General features: G+C 37.9%; 1 protein-coding gene across 1 annotated transcript; it reads right to left on the reverse strand.

The window, feature by feature from the left end:
• Positions 1-15,386: 15,386 nt before the first annotated feature.
• LOC146004146 (uncharacterized) lies at positions 15,387-15,812 on the reverse strand. Its single transcript, XM_083142811.1, has one exon. It carries the CDS (start codon positions 15,810-15,812, stop codon positions 15,387-15,389), a length of 426 nt encoding a protein of 141 aa, XP_082998937.1.
• Positions 15,813-16,050: the final 238 nt, after the last annotated feature.

Here is a 16,050-nt window from a genome sequence, read left to right on the forward strand (position 1 = left end):
TCCTTAGTCATTACTTTCTGCATATCTTCTTTCATGCTGCTCTCTTCCCATTTTCCTCGAATCTTTTTCATACTTATCTAAAACAAAACACAATCATAAGAATCCACGTCTCGCTGATCATCAGGGGCGGTCCGTGAATTTTACAGCAAGGGAATCACATGCCGTATGAAATTGAAACAAGCATTATTATTATTATTATTATTATTATTAATATTATACTTATATTAATATTAAATACATCTGGTTCCAAAAAACACTCGTCAAGCTTCGACCTTGCAAAATGTAAACAAATAGGTGAACGACGTGAAGAAATCAGTGCAAGGTCAGAATCCATCTACTAGGTTAGCAGTGCAACGCAATGCTTTTCTCAGAGAGCTCTATTTGTGACTCGACTTCATCCTGAAGTTTCAAATACTGACCTTCAGCAATATATTGCTGAAACTTCTTCCGTAAAGAAAATGGTATGTACAAGGCTGAAAACTAAATATGATTCTTACTCTTCTTTTCATGTATCTGTTTCCCAGGATGACTATGATGTACTATTCGATGAAAATATGTGGCCTAAAGGGGTATTAGTAACAAGGTTTTATGGCGAATTGAAAAATGACAATATAGTTGCCAACAAAGACAAAAGTGTATCTGATACAAATAGTAACAGTAAGTCTGGAGAAAACTCAACTTCAAAAAACTAAATGGTTCTTTCCTTAAAAATAATATGATTAAATGTTTTTATCAGAATGTTAGAGGAATTAACACCAAATTTGAAACATTAGTAAGCAATATAAATATTGAAAATTATGATATAATTTTTCTTACAGACAGTTGGTGTAAACAAGATAGAGATTATTTTATAGATTTAGATCCAATGTACAGGGTGCTACGAAAAGATAGAAATCTGGATTTAAACAAACAGAAATCTGGTGGTGGTGGTTGTCTTTTATTTATTAAAAACAAGATTCAGTTTATGATCTTGGAATCACCTTTTACAGAATTGGATGTAATTTGGATAAAATGACTGTCTAATAATTCTGATCCAACCATAATAGGATTGCATTACTTGCCACCTGATTTAAACTGTGACTTGTTTGCAGACTACTTTGATTGGGTAGTTCAAGAGATGTTAATGAAACACAATAAAATAATTTTAGTTGGAGATTTTAATGCTGGTGGAATTGACTGGGCTACTGGAAATTTGTATTGCTCTAATTATTATGTTAAAAGAAAGGCTGAAAAAATTGTTGAAATCGCAACACTTTCAAATCTAATTCAGCACAATGTATCGTATGACCCTTCACTGCCTTTTAATGTTTTAGATCTTCTACTCACTAACATTTCAACTTGTAACATTAGTTTTAATGAACATCCTTTATCTAAAATTGATAAGTTTCATCCACCGTTTTCATTTTATTTTGAATTGGATAGGTCTAAAAAAGACAATACAGATACAAGGGAAAATAATATTTATAGATGTCTTAATTTCACCAGAGGTGATTATGTGAATGTTTATAATGAATTGTTACATTTGCCATATATGGTTGAAATATCTAATGATGTACAACAATCTGTTATGGAACTGACTAGAAATGTCTATGCAATATTAAAAAACAATATTCCTTCAAAAGTAAAAAGAACAAACAATCAACTGCCTTGGATGACAAGGAAACTAAAGAGAATGATCAATAAAAAGAGAAGGTATCATGATAAATTTAAAATTACAAGTAAGTGTGAATATTACAGTACTTATTCCAATTAAGGAAAGATGTTAAAAAGGAATATTCTAATGTAAACTAGCATTACTACTCCTCCTTAGAAAACAATGTTAATGGTGACAAGAATGCTTTTTGGTTTCACTTTAATAGAAAGAAGAGAGAAAATACTATCACTGAAATTATTCATGATAATGATGTACTGTTCAATGAATATGATATTGCTAATGCTTTTAGTGAGCTTTTTCACAAATCTTTCTCAAAAAGAAGTCATGTAAATTTTAAAAATATTAATCTTCATTCATACACCAATTTAAATGATGTACCCGTTATCTTGGAAAAGGATGTAAGTGATACAATTAACAAACTAAAAGGCAGGTCTTCAATAGGTCCTGATGGCATACCTAATTTTATTTTGAAAGCAAACAAAGATGTTTTTGTACCATTGTTAACTAAAATTTACAACACGTCACTTACTTCTGGAATATTTCCAGATATCTGGAAAAATGTGTTTATTGTACCTGTAACTAAAAACAAAGATGGAAAAGCCAATGATCTTAATAATTATAGACCAATTACTATATTAAATTCCATGGCAAAGGTTTTTGAACACATAATTGCTGACTATTTGTCTTTTTCGTTTAAACAATATATTGATGGAAATCAGCATGGATTTTTTAGAAAAAGGTCTACTATTACAAATGTATTAGTTTTAATAGACTCTCTTAAATCTAACATTAGGAAGCAATCCCAGACCGATATTTTATTTATTGACTTGGCTAAAGCCTTTGATAGTGTCAGCCATCAGCTATTAATTTACAAACTCGACCAAATGGGATTATCACCATTTGAAATGGTTTTCCAACTTTTTAGTAAATAGAAGTTTCTCTGTTAAGATTGGTGAAACAACTTCTTCTAAAAAAGAAATACTTTGTGGAGTACCTCAAGGGTCGCCACTTGGCCCAATTCTGTTCGCTGCTTTTATCAATGATGTTACATTATGTTTTAAATCTAGCACATGTTTACTATATGTAGATGATATAAAAAATTTTAAGAGTATTTTAACAAATAATGATGTCGCTCAACTTCAGGCTGATCTCGATAGAATGGCATATTGGTGCAACATTAATGAAATGGAAATTAACTTGAAAAAGTGCAATGTTTTAAGATGTACTAAGAAAGTTCATTATATAGTCTCCAACTATTTTATTTATGAAAATAAAATCCAAGTGTGCGACAGTCATAAAAACTTAGGAATATTAATAGACTCCTCTCTCATATTTGATTAGCATATTTCAGAAATTTGGAAAAGAGCAAAGAGAATGCTTGGTTATATATTTTCTCATGGATAGTAAAAAGGAAGATACCTTAATATTCCTGTATAAAACGATAGTTCGTTCTATTCTTGAATAAGCAAATGAATTATGGTTTCTGACTGCAACCAGTCACCTTCAAAAAGTTGAATCAGTTCAAAAACTTTTTATCAGGTTATTATGCACAAAGTTTAAAAAAATTACTATGACCAACATTACTCTGAATGGTTATCACAGTTGAATATGTTTTCCTTAGAAGAAAGAAGAAAAATGAAAAGGATAAATTTTGTAGAGAAGATATTAAATTTCCAAGTTGACAGTGAATACTTTTTGAATAGTATAGCTTATAAAATTCCCAGATATTCCCATAGGTATATCTCAGTTCTCACATGCCTAAACAAGGCAAGAGGTTTAGTAGCTGATCTTGTTGAAACCTACAATTTGAATTTATGTTGATGTATAAGATTGTAGGATCCATTGTTTTATTTTATAATTATGTATTCAATTTTTTTAATTTTGTGTAACCAATTTTGACATAGTGATATACCTGGTTGTTTAATCGTTATCATCACTTCAATAAATATGATTATTATTATTATTAGAACAATACACAGTTGATTGCACAATATTATATATAACAATAAACAATTATTAGTATCAGAGATATAATAGATCTCGTGGAAAACTGTAACTTGAAGTGTAAATATGCTAACTTGTTATGTTATGTTATTCTACAGCTTACGTATTTTATTCGTATAACTTTGTACTTCTGTATTTGACTTAGTGCTGTATTAGGTTTCATACTGTGCTCAACACTTAAAATAAACGATTATTATTATTATAATGATTATTAACTGTTCTTTATGAATTCTTCTATCACTAGATTGTAGAATCCATCTTCATTTTAATTTCAGTTTACAGCTTCTTCTCTCTCCCAGTCCCGATTAGCCTTACTGTGCACAACGTGGACTTAAAACACCAAATCAACCAACCAACCAATCAGCTTCTTCTCAATTGCTGCCCTTGGGTATTTCTGCGGTAACCGTTAATTCGGCGAAGTGCTGAAAATGACACTAGCACTAGACACCGGAATTCTTGAAATTAATTAACACACGTAACTTGAAAGAAAGCAGAAGATGAGGAAGCGGGTTTCTTAAAATGAAACAAAAGTTATTGTACTCCCGTCCAGATATCAGAGGAATTAGCGACACTTATTGCTCTTCTGAGACGAGCGAAGACAAAATGTTGACCATTAACTTAATTTCAATGGTCAGAAAGTGTCTTCAGAAAAAAACGTTCCTCGCGTTCTTCACATCAACTAGTTCTGATCTCCAGTTTCTGCTGTTGACCTTCTTGCAAGTCTATTCACCCTCTTCATTTGAATCCACCCTCTCGGATGGCATAGTGGTAACACCGTCGCCTTGTAATGAAGGGGTCTTAAGTTCGATACCCCGTGGAGACACATAGTGATTCGGTGACACTTTCGACTGTAGGCCCAGTTCCGATTAGCCTATCTGTGTATATAGTGGATTTCAAAGAAAAAAGCATTTGAAAATAGGACGCAAAGCCTTCTATGTTTAATAAATAATATATTTATGGATTGAATTATACGTATTAGCATTATTATTACAATAAATAATTCCAAATGTGAGTTAACCCATAGCCCGCTACGAAGGATCGTAGCGGCCTATGGTTAACCGAAGAGGAGAGAGAGAGAGAGAGAGAGAGAGAGAGAGAAATTTTCACCTGGTAGCCAGTAGCGGCGATTAGGTGCCAAAAATGGGGGTAAGGACAATTTACTTTCTCTTAGTAGACAAGTTTGAGTTTGGTGTTTTGTTTTAAGTCCACTTTTATTCACATATAGACTAATTGGGACTGGACCTACAGTTTAAAGTGGTATCCGAACCACTATGTGCCTCTACCGGATCTGGGTAGACATAGTGTAGGAGAAAATGTGGAAATAGTGGGGAGGGGAGCAACTGTCCCCCATGCTCCTCAAATCGCCGCCACTGCTGATAGCCTTGCATCAATGATTATAAAACTAAAAGTTCCAAGTATTGTAGACTGCAAGCTTCTGGACACTGCCTCTCTACACAACAGACACATTCATTTATGCAAGGACAAAAATAAAATTATTACAAGTTTGCAAAATCGTTGATGTTATTTTCGTAACTTTTTATAGGTTCACATTTAAAAATTTCATGGCTTGAAGGGGGGGGGGCATGGCCCCCGTGGACTCTCCCCTGGGCCTGTCTGTGTGTGTGTGTGTGTGTGTGTCTGTCTGTCTATCTGTCCGTGTGTGTGTGTCCATAAATAATTGTATTAAATGCAGCAACATAGAGGCACAATAACTGATACTCCTAGAATTACACTAAGGGTTTCTTTCGGTAGGTCTTGACACACACCTATACGCCCCTGTTTCGTCAATACAATAAAACAGTGAGATGAAATGATAACCAAGACTGTTTGGTATCACTATTTAACTTATATGTTATGCCCAAATTAGAGTATGCATCTGTAGTGTGGAGTCCACAAACGAATAAACAAATATATCTTACTGAAAAGTTGCAAATAAATTCAGCCGTTATGTAGTTTTTAGGATAGGTGGCGCACACCCAAAGATGACACCTTATAACGAATTACTTATTAGTGGTGCTCGGAAGTTGAAGACCTTAAAACAGCCAAAAAAGACCTATAAAAATACCTATATATATAAAAAAAGAACCTAAAAACGGAAAAAAGTACCTATAAATGTGATGCAAATTAATTAATAACTTCAGTTTTAATTACATATTTAATGAATAATAATAAAAAAAAAAATTCTGGTGGTATGGAACACAGTGCGAAATAACTAAAAGCTTCAAAACAAGAGAAAGTTGCCACTTACAGCGCGACCTTCCAGACAAATTACGGTTAAAGGACCTTGTACCTTACCTGCTTCAGTTGTCCAAAAATATATTTATTTATTTCTTTTTTATTTCTTTACTACAGAAAGGATATTTAAAAGGTGATGAAATGATGATTCGAATTGAGAATGGGCAGTAAAAACGTAGTGGAAAGAAGGTGAAGTTGCAAAAAAAAAAGCCGTTAAGACCTAAAAAAAAAAGGCTAAGAAAGGACCAATAAGCCTGTTGCGAAATCCGGTCTGTTGAGGACCATTTTTATGAACGATGAATCCGGTCCGGTAGGACCATTTATGATTGATGATCCTAGTCGGCAGGATTTAAATGTAAGCAAAATTGTAGGTTACTACTTACACCTCTCTGGAATGGATTGTGTCAATTATAGGGCTAAGTTCACCGCAATCTTCTTGAAGTTGTAAAGAAAAATACAGGTACACACTGATAACCATAACTATATATTATAATTTATACACACAACACGAAATCACACTTCCCTGCACTCCGGTCTAGGGAAAACTGTTTTACACAAAGTTTGCAGCTGGTGACACGATAACACGCCACTAAAAACATAGCCACGTTAGGCTTACGATATCCGTAACTGTCCGCGACGATTTCCAGTTGTTGCCCGAGTGGCTCCTCCGCGCACACTGAAACTGTAGAGTGCAAGATATGGCAGTAACAAGACACCGCGCTCAGAATGAATTAGCCAATGGGAGTGCAGGTTTCTTATGGCATTTGATATACACAAATAAACAATTGAAGCTATATGCAGACATAAAGAAAGAATAAACGTGGTTAGTTTTATAGATAAATCTCCAACAAAGCCAAAAAAAAACGCCGAAAAAGGCAAAAAAGGACAAATAAAACACACCTTTTTCTGGCCTACAATGACCCAAAATGAACATATATTACTATGTTGGGCCTCGTCTTCGAACACTAGGAAAAAAAAGGATTTTTCTTCAACTTACGAGCTCTACTTATTAGATTAGACATTGCCTCCCTTGCACACAGAAGAACGATACATCATACACCTTTTTCCTTTCAAACTTCTCAACGACAAATTTTTATGTCCTCCATCCAAAATTGCGATCAAGAGAGCAACTCCTTACCATTTCCCCCGTACAAAATCCGCCCCCTGCGAAGAATGTGTAGCTTGTATAATGATTTGTTAGAGAAAGGAATACACCTGAGTCCAAACGCAATATATATATATATATATATATATATATATATATATATATATATATATATATATATATATATATATATATATAAGTGTGTGTGTGTGTGTGTGTGTGTGTGTGTACATATATATATACGCATACACACATATACATACGTAGATACAAGATACATACATGTATATGTTATACGTGTGTTTATATGTGCCTTAATTTTCCATGAATGTTTGGTATTTTCTTAAGGGGTGAATTATTTCCCTCTATATATCTAGTGATGCATACATACATACATATTTGTAAATTAAAATTAAGTAATCTAACGTTTAAATTATTTTTGACAAGTGTTTCGTGCAGAACATGGTCACTGAGGAAATTTATATAAAATATGCACTTACCGTTCTTAAATTTGAACTTTTTAATTTCAAGAATTAAGTAAAATTAATGTTTGACTCCAAGATGAAAATTTAACCTTCGAACTATTTAGAAGGTACTGAAGTCTTTATGAAATATGACCAAAATATTATTATACAAAGACTTTAGTTTTCCATAAATAATTGATTTAGTGGAATTGCATATGAATCGATTTTATTGTTTCTGCGTCACTTTCACTACAAAGTCCTTGCCTACGTAAATAACATAATAGTTGTCAAGAAAAGAAAGTCTTAGTGAGTGTAGTGATGTAGTAGCCACCACGATTGATGTAACAAAACAACAAATCGATTGTTAAAGCTTTAATGTTTGTTGTTAGTGTAATAAGATACCAATGATGGTGCTGATCAAGATCGATTGCCTTCCGCCAATATTTGCATGATCATGCTTAGCGTTGCTTTACAGCAAATCTTTTACACTGTAGATAGCAGCGTAAATTGGTCTTAGCTTTGGGAAAGGGGGAGCTAAACATGAAACCTATGTCTAAGAACGTTAAAATTCAAAATTTTGTAGACTTCCCCCCTTCCCCTTGTCACCCAAGTTACACCTATGACTGTAGATAATATACAGGGTGTCTGGAGTGGGACTGACAGATTTTAAGAGTGTGTTATTTGAATATGGTAAGGAGTAGCTAGAAACAAAAACATTCATTTTGAAAGCAAGCTCACCAAGTTTTATTAGAAGCAGTTACAGCTCAGTATAGCTCCACATGAGCTCCGTTTGTTGCACTGAGAATGTCCAGCCAGTATTCAATGTCCCTCCAAGTGTTCTGTAGCATCTGAGGGGTTACAGAAGCAAGAGCATTCCGAATGCGTGCCTGTAGTTCTTGTAGATCATCTATCTTTTGGCCAGAATGCGCAATGTCTTTGATGTACCCCTAAGAGAAGTCTAAGAGGTAGCATCAATCTTCTTGCAGAATGTCAATCGCATATGAATGTCTTTTCTACTTATCATCTGGCTTAATTTATGACAACTGCATCTTGTATGCGTACAGACGTAACCTTTTGTGCACGACTTCGTGAACAGAGGACCTTGAAATTCCTAGCTGCCTGCTCCCCTCCCTTATTGGCTTCCATAGGCTGCGCGTGCTTTTTCCTGCACCGATGACATTTTTGTTTGCGCGCCGCCATCGCTACCAAACTCACCAATGTACCGTAACGATTTGTAGAATCTTTGAAAATGTAAAGTACAAAGAACTCCAAATCACAGACATTTATCCATCACTTTTCCAGACAGGAAATATCTACAAACATCTAAGGAATGTCTTGTCCGACATTGCCGAGCTTCCTTGATCGCCATCATTGTAAACAGGTGTAAACAATTGCAATCAAGGACGAGACTACAGTAACTGAGTCGGCAGTATTGAGTAAATTCGATCGGAATAAATGTCTGGGAGGACGTGGGTGAGTGGTCAGTCAGTCACAGTCGGTTTTAGAACGAACATTGAGAGGAGAGTTACGAGCATTATATGGAGAGAGGGAGAAGTACGATTGGAGGAAGAACGTGTTGAAACAAGTCACGAGTCAGACTCTTTGTACAGTCCGGACCATAACCTCTCATCGCAGATCTTCAGCTGCTGTGCAGAGACAGTTTGGTAGACATACCTTTCCAATAGCCATGTTGATCCAGTCTTTTGGGGTTTGAAACTTAGGTGTTGTGTTTTGCCATTTAAGTGTATAACTAGTACCTCTCCCGCCTTACGATCAAGCTCACCATGGGTGGCGAGTTGCGGATGAATGATCAGTGAGCTACATCAACCCAGTTCGATCCCACATACCGAAGGGTATGTTACGTGGATGGAGATGCGGTTTCTTCTCATTTTTTAGGAAATGAAAAGAGACGTTACGTGTTGTGGCTGCGAGATTTCATTTACTTCACTTCCGAATATATGAAAATTGCGAAGTTAGGCGCTACGTTTAAGATACGCGAGAATTTTCATGCGCTTCATTTAAAAATGCACGAAAAGTGAAAGTACACTTAAATTTTTACCAGAATTAAGATTTTATCATTTGCACAGTTACGCATGCATTTCAAAGCATAATCTGTAGGGTTGTACGTGAAATTCGTGTTAAACATATCATTAGGGGGAACATTTGTATGTTACGATACTATTGTTTTGTAATGCTTTGTTAACAAAAAGCTCGGTTTGTTGAAATGTAATAACTATTTAAAAACTGTCAGTTAAAATCTGGACACCCTGTATATGTCACTTTCTGAAAGTCAAATACAAATGAATGCCCTCTATCTGTTATTGTTTATGTACGTACTTGAAATCAAATATACTGTAAAAGTTTTCGATTTTGCAACCATTTCATCTCCAATGCAGGACCGGATTTTATGCATTTTGTGTGTGTGTGTTTGTCTTCTTGTTGTAAGCCCACTTTATGCACAGAAAGGTTCATCTAGACGGGAAATCAGGGTTGATAAAGGTCCAGGAACCATAAATTCTAATGGGTATTATTGGATTCCAGTGCAGGACCGAAATCTTTTTTTCTCGCACAATTTAAATTCGGTCCAAGTTGCGTATTGTTTAATTGAAAATAAGTTCCTGGACCGTATTTAAATTCATTCTGAAAAAAGGTCCCTGGGTCGTATTTAAATTAATCCGGAAAAAAGGTCCCTGGACCGTATTTAAATTGAGCCGGAGAAAAGGTTCTTGGAACGTATTTAAATTAATCTGAAGAAAAGGTTTCTGGATCGAATCCAAATTATTTATAGATAAGAAGTTTCATTACGGTCCAGAACACATTTACACTTGCTGGTTTCCTCTACTGGACCGGAATTGAATTTATTTAAATTCTTGGCCCTTTAACAATGCTGCTGAAAATACTGTTTGAAGTGATATCTAAATCACTGTGCCATGTGCCTCCACCGGGAATGGAACCAGAACCGGATTTCAGATGTCACCGCCATCAGGCAAAATAAAGATTACCGAGACTATTTGTGAGAGAAACGAATCTCTCTCTTGGTATATAATTCACGCACTAACTACATTCACTATATGGGGTCTGTGGAGAGAGATCGCGCATAACGGTAGATAATGGGAGATAGCAAGTGGCGGAGCAAAGGAGTGCACGTAGCTGTAAACACGTGGTGCTTGCAGCCGCGTTTCCTTTCATGCGTTCAATCAACGATCACTCTCAAGTCCTTCCTGTGAAGAGTACGTTTTAGTTATCATGCTTCAGGGATCTCAGGATCAGATCGTAAATATGCATTCCGTACATCGACACATTTTAATTTATTTATTTATTTCCCTTCAACAGAGACAAAAGTGTCCGAATAAGGGAATGTAGTATTACAATGTTACATTTACATTTACAATGTGTACACACATGCACACTCTCTTTCCTTCCTCCTTTACACAAACACATGCATAAACATAGGCATACAGAGCATTCCTTGACATTCGCTACGAAACTCGGCGGCAAGCGGCCCGGCGTCAGCGCTTGTCTTTCCCGGTGAACGGGGTCCGCGACAGTCGCACGCTACTGTCTGTTTTCTTTCGCTCTCCCTGCCTTCGCTGTCTTTCCCTTTCTGTTGACGTTGCAGTCTGACGCCAGTATAATCCTTCCTCGGAAGTTGTGCTGTGTCGTGTCCGTGTGTTGAAGATTGTGGCTTAATATGCCACCACAAAAGTTTATATTACAACAAAGGATTTATCTTGTCGAGTGTTACTTCGGAAAGAAGAATTGTGTAGAAGTGCGACGACGTTTTGCAACAAAATTTCCTGTGGAAAGAAAAATGGGAAATCTAAAAAAATGTAGTATACAAAGACAATCCACACACCATCCGTGAGTTAAAAAAGAGTATTGTACTAGAAATCGGGAGAATTACAGTTGACGAACTTGCACGTGTAAATGCCAATTTCCTTCGGAGATACCAGGAATGTGTTGCTGCAGAGAGACATCATTTTCAACACCTTCTGAAGTCAAGGTTAGTACACAATATGAAAACTGTAATTTTAATAGTAGACTCTAGCGACTGTCGCGGACCCGTTCACCGGGAAAGACAAGCGCTGATGCCGGGACGCTTGCCGCTGAGTCTCGTAGCGAATGTCAGGGAATGCTCTGTATAATACATAATCAGGGCTCCCGGGTTCGATACCAGGTGGAGGCACATAGTAATTCGGATCCCACTTTAAATTGTCCACTCTCGATTAGTCTTACTGAGCATAAAGTGGACTTAAAACATCGACTCAATCAGTCAATATAATATATATATACAAGGTGTCATTTTAATGGCGCCCACGGACCACGGAAACGTATAGAGGGCATCAAAACAAACAACTTTTCTCAGTAACATTTTTCTCGTTGGTGCATCATTTCGGCGCTACAGTCGTTCAAAAAAGCCCATTTTGCCGCCTGGATGATGGCAACCCAACACAACATTTCATCGTATCTGTGACGTCATTTCCTGCGGCTAAAAGGCGCACGGCAGGGTTGCAAGGAACACACAAATTTTGTGAAAAATTACAAACTACCAACCACATTATTAGCTGTAAAACGAAGTGAAAAGCGCGTCCAGTAGACCGAACATCATAGCCTACCAGCCAGAAGACCAGCAGTCATCTCAGGGGAAGGGAGAAGTGAACCAACGATATGAGAAATGGTAAAAACGTATTCAAAATGAAGTGTCAATATCGGATTTTGTCTCAGCCTACATGTCAAATATCAACAACAATAAATTTTATTGGACTTACAGCTTACATGTGGCTGTTTACGCCCAGCTACAGGTCAATTATATTTGCAAATCTCGTTGCAAGGTTGATATCTTCAGGTTTGTGTTACGCGTTGTGGAACTTTTGTGCTGATAACGGAAGTATCCGAGGTTCACGTTGTTACATTACGGCTAAAACACGTATAACCACAGTAACAATCTAATGATCAATCAATAGCGATTATACTGCCCTAACAGTTGCAAACTATTACATGTGTATCCGGTGCGTAGATAAACACAGTCGGCGGAGAGCTTGTATTACTACTACTTATATCCCTGTACTTTAAACCATTTTTGCCATTGCCTCATAATGCCCTGAATATACATTATATTATGTGTTGCTTACCTTTGGAATTTTGAGTTCTTTCATTTCTATTTTGCCATCTGTTCAGTGTGTCACAGACAACTAGTATCAGAAGGATGAAGTGGATAGACTAAATTGTATGCGAACTTAGGAACTAGATTTGCAAATATTTGACATGTAAGCTGAGACAAAATTCGATATGACCACTTTAACTTGAATTCTATTTTCTTTCTACCATTTTTCGTATCGTTTTCCTGTTGGGTTGCATAACGTGTTTTCTCGTCATGTGTTACGGTACATAATGTGGCTGATTGTAGCTATGACATTTTTCACAGAACATGTGTGTTCCTGGCAACCCTGTAACGCATCGCTTCACGACGGGATAAGACGTCACAAGTGCTATCAAAAGTTGTGTTGGGTTGCCATCATCCAGGCGGCAAAATGGGCTTTTCTGAACGACTGTAGCGCCGAAACGACGCTCCAACGAGAAAAATGTTACTGAGAAAATTTGTTTGTTTTGATGTCCTCTATACGTTTCCGCGGTCCGTGGGCGCCATTAAAATGACACCCTGTATATATATATATATATATATTACACACACACACACAATTTGGGGGAAGAGACTTGAAAAGATTTCCATTGCATAAAAACAGCGTTCAGGATTACACGTTTATTACTATTATTATTTTCCTCAGGTACCCAAACTTGTAAATTTGAATAAACCTGCAAATTTGTGGGGAAGGGTCAAGTGGCCCCATTTCCTCCGCCTAGTTACGCATATGTATATGTACATCTTGGTGACAGATGTCAAAATTTTCATAGCTGCCTGTCGAATTAACAAGTATACGACTGCATGCAACATAAAGGTCACACAATTATGATAAAATCGTATTACAAAAATTAGGAGATATTAATTTTCTTCATTTCCTGATTCAATAATCTGTTGCATTTCTTTCATGTATTAGGGCGGATCAAAGAAAACGGAACAGGGGGTCACAGAATGAAATCAACAAGGTTTATTTCAAGCATAATCTCCAAAGTTACACCAGCACTAGTCCCACTGTTTCACCAAGCGGGGCTGAGAACGGAACCAGTTGCGAACATTGTCCGTGACTTCATTGTCCGAGTGGAAGCACCGAGCCTTCAATACCTTTTTCAACGGACCAAAGATATGGAAGTTGCATTTCAATGAATCAGGGCTATACGGTGGGTGTTCCAACAATGTTCACCCAAACGTCGCCAACGTGTTCTTTGTAACAGCTGACGTATGTGGCCGCGAGTTGTCATGCAGCAAAACCACTCCAGAGGACAACAGGCCGAGCAGTTTGGACTTGATTGCTGCTCGGACGATACTGCTGCACAACCGCCTATCCATATCATGTTCTCACGCGCGACTATCTAAGGCGAATCCATTATGCAATAGGGGTTTCCTTCCTTACCTTCCGCTCTACCTCTACACAGGGTTGTCGCCACACACATACATAAATATAACCCAATACATCCACTGTTTCGTTTTCATTTGATCCACCCTCATACATAAGCTTAATGATACATATACTTTTGTCGAAAGTTCCAGGACTAAGCTTGTAAAAAAAACAATTTATTCAACTTACGAACTTATGGTCCTAGGTTCTGTCAAAATAGTCCCCATGGCTATCAATGCACAGCTGTCACCGTTCTGGAGGTCATGGAAGAAAGCAGAGAGAGATTCATCTTGGATGCTTCTAAGCTCATCTGTCACAGGCGTTTGGATTGCTGAAATATCTTCATGACGCTTCCCCTTCAGCGGTGTTTTCACACAGGGAAACAAATAATATCACACGGCGACAGGTCAGGTGAATATTGGGGATGTAGTAGACCAGGGATACGATGCTTGGTCAGATATTCCTGGACTGATAATGCAGTATGGGGCTTTGTATTGTCGTGCAATAAGAACCATTGCCAAGATGCCTACAAATCAGGACGGCACGGCCGAATTAGTTGACAAAAACGTTTCATAACGTCCAAATATTTTTTTGTTTATCGTCTATCCTTCAGGTGCATATACTCTATGTGATCAAAAATATCCGGACACTCACTGGAATTAGGGCGTGAAGTTCGAAGCATCCTCCATCGGATGCATTGGCAATCAATACCATGTGGGGCCACTCTTGACCTTGATGACAGCCTCCATTCTCGCAGGCATACTGATAATCAGGTGGCGAAAGGTATCTTGGGGAATGGCGGCCCATTCTTCGCGGAGTGCGGAGATGAGAAGAGCAGTGGATATTGGTCGGCATGCTCTGGCACGAAGTCGGCGTTCCAAAACATCCCAGAGATGTTCAATGGGATTCAAATCGGTGCTTTGTGCAGGCCAGACCATAAGTGGGACGTTGTTCTCTTGAAACCACTTTCCCACACGGCCGAGAGTGTGGACGGGTGCATCGTCATGTTGAAACACGCAATCATCATCCGCGAACTGTTCTTCGATGGTAGGCAGCATGAACGTTTGTAAAATGTCAACGTAATGATGTGCCGAGACAGTACCATGCAAAGCAACGAGGTGACCAAGCCCCTTCCAGGAAAAAACATGCCCACACTGTCAACCCACCTCCACCGAATTTCACTGTTGGCACAACACAGGATGCTAAATGTTGTTCATGAGGCATTCGTCCCACTCACACACGATCATCGGAGCGCCACATGGTATAACGCGATTCGTCACTCCACATCACGGATTTCCACTGTTCTAACGACCAGTTGCGCCTCTCCTTGCACCATGCGAGGTGGCGCTTCGCATTTCGTTGGGTGATGTGGGGCTTATAGGCAGCCGGTCGTCCATGGTAATGGAGTCTTATACCTCACGTCGCACAGTCATGCTGCTAGGATTACATCCTGCCCTGGTTTGGAATTCCTGTGTGATGGTGGCGATCGCAGATTGCCGGTTCTCTCGTACTACCCTATTCAATACTCGGCGGTTTCTGTCTGTCAACATGAGCGCTCGGCCAGAAAGTTTTGTAGTTGTACACGTCCCATTATGTTTCCACTTTACTATCACATCTGCAACAGTGGATTTCGGGATGTTTAGGAGGGTGGATATCTCGCGCACTGACTTGTTACTCCTGTGGCACCCAATCACTTCACCATGTTCGAAGTCTGTAAGTTCTTTCAACGGACCCATTCTGCTGTCTCGTGCACTATCCTGCCTGTAGTGGTCCCTTGCTTGCCTCACCTCACTGTAGATGGCACCACAGAGTAGCCTACTATGCACAACACACATTTTGACTGGTGTCCGGATATTTTTGATCACATAGAGTACATGATGCCTCGTCACCATATGCTTGCTGTATCATATTCCATGTTTCTAGCTTAACATAGAACTTAATGTTAACTCTTTGCTCGGAATCCACGTTCATCACTCGTGTAAATTCCAAATAAATACGCCAATAAGCCGAACAGTGGGTTGTTAAGCACAGCACTGCCACCTAGTGAGTTTACATGGAAACACTTCCAAGGGC

This window comes from Lepisma saccharinum, chromosome 21, assembly GCF_977018435.1.
Source record: "Lepisma saccharinum chromosome 21, izLepSacc3.1, whole genome shotgun sequence".
In the NCBI taxonomy this organism is placed as follows: Eukaryota; Metazoa; Arthropoda; class Insecta; order Zygentoma; family Lepismatidae; genus Lepisma; species Lepisma saccharinum.

Bases quoted from the DNA above. Each gene is read 5' to 3' on its own strand.
- LOC146004146 (XM_083142811.1), bottom strand. From the start codon at position 15,812: ATGTGTGTTGTGCATAGTAGGCTACTCTGTGGTGCCATCTACAGTGAG.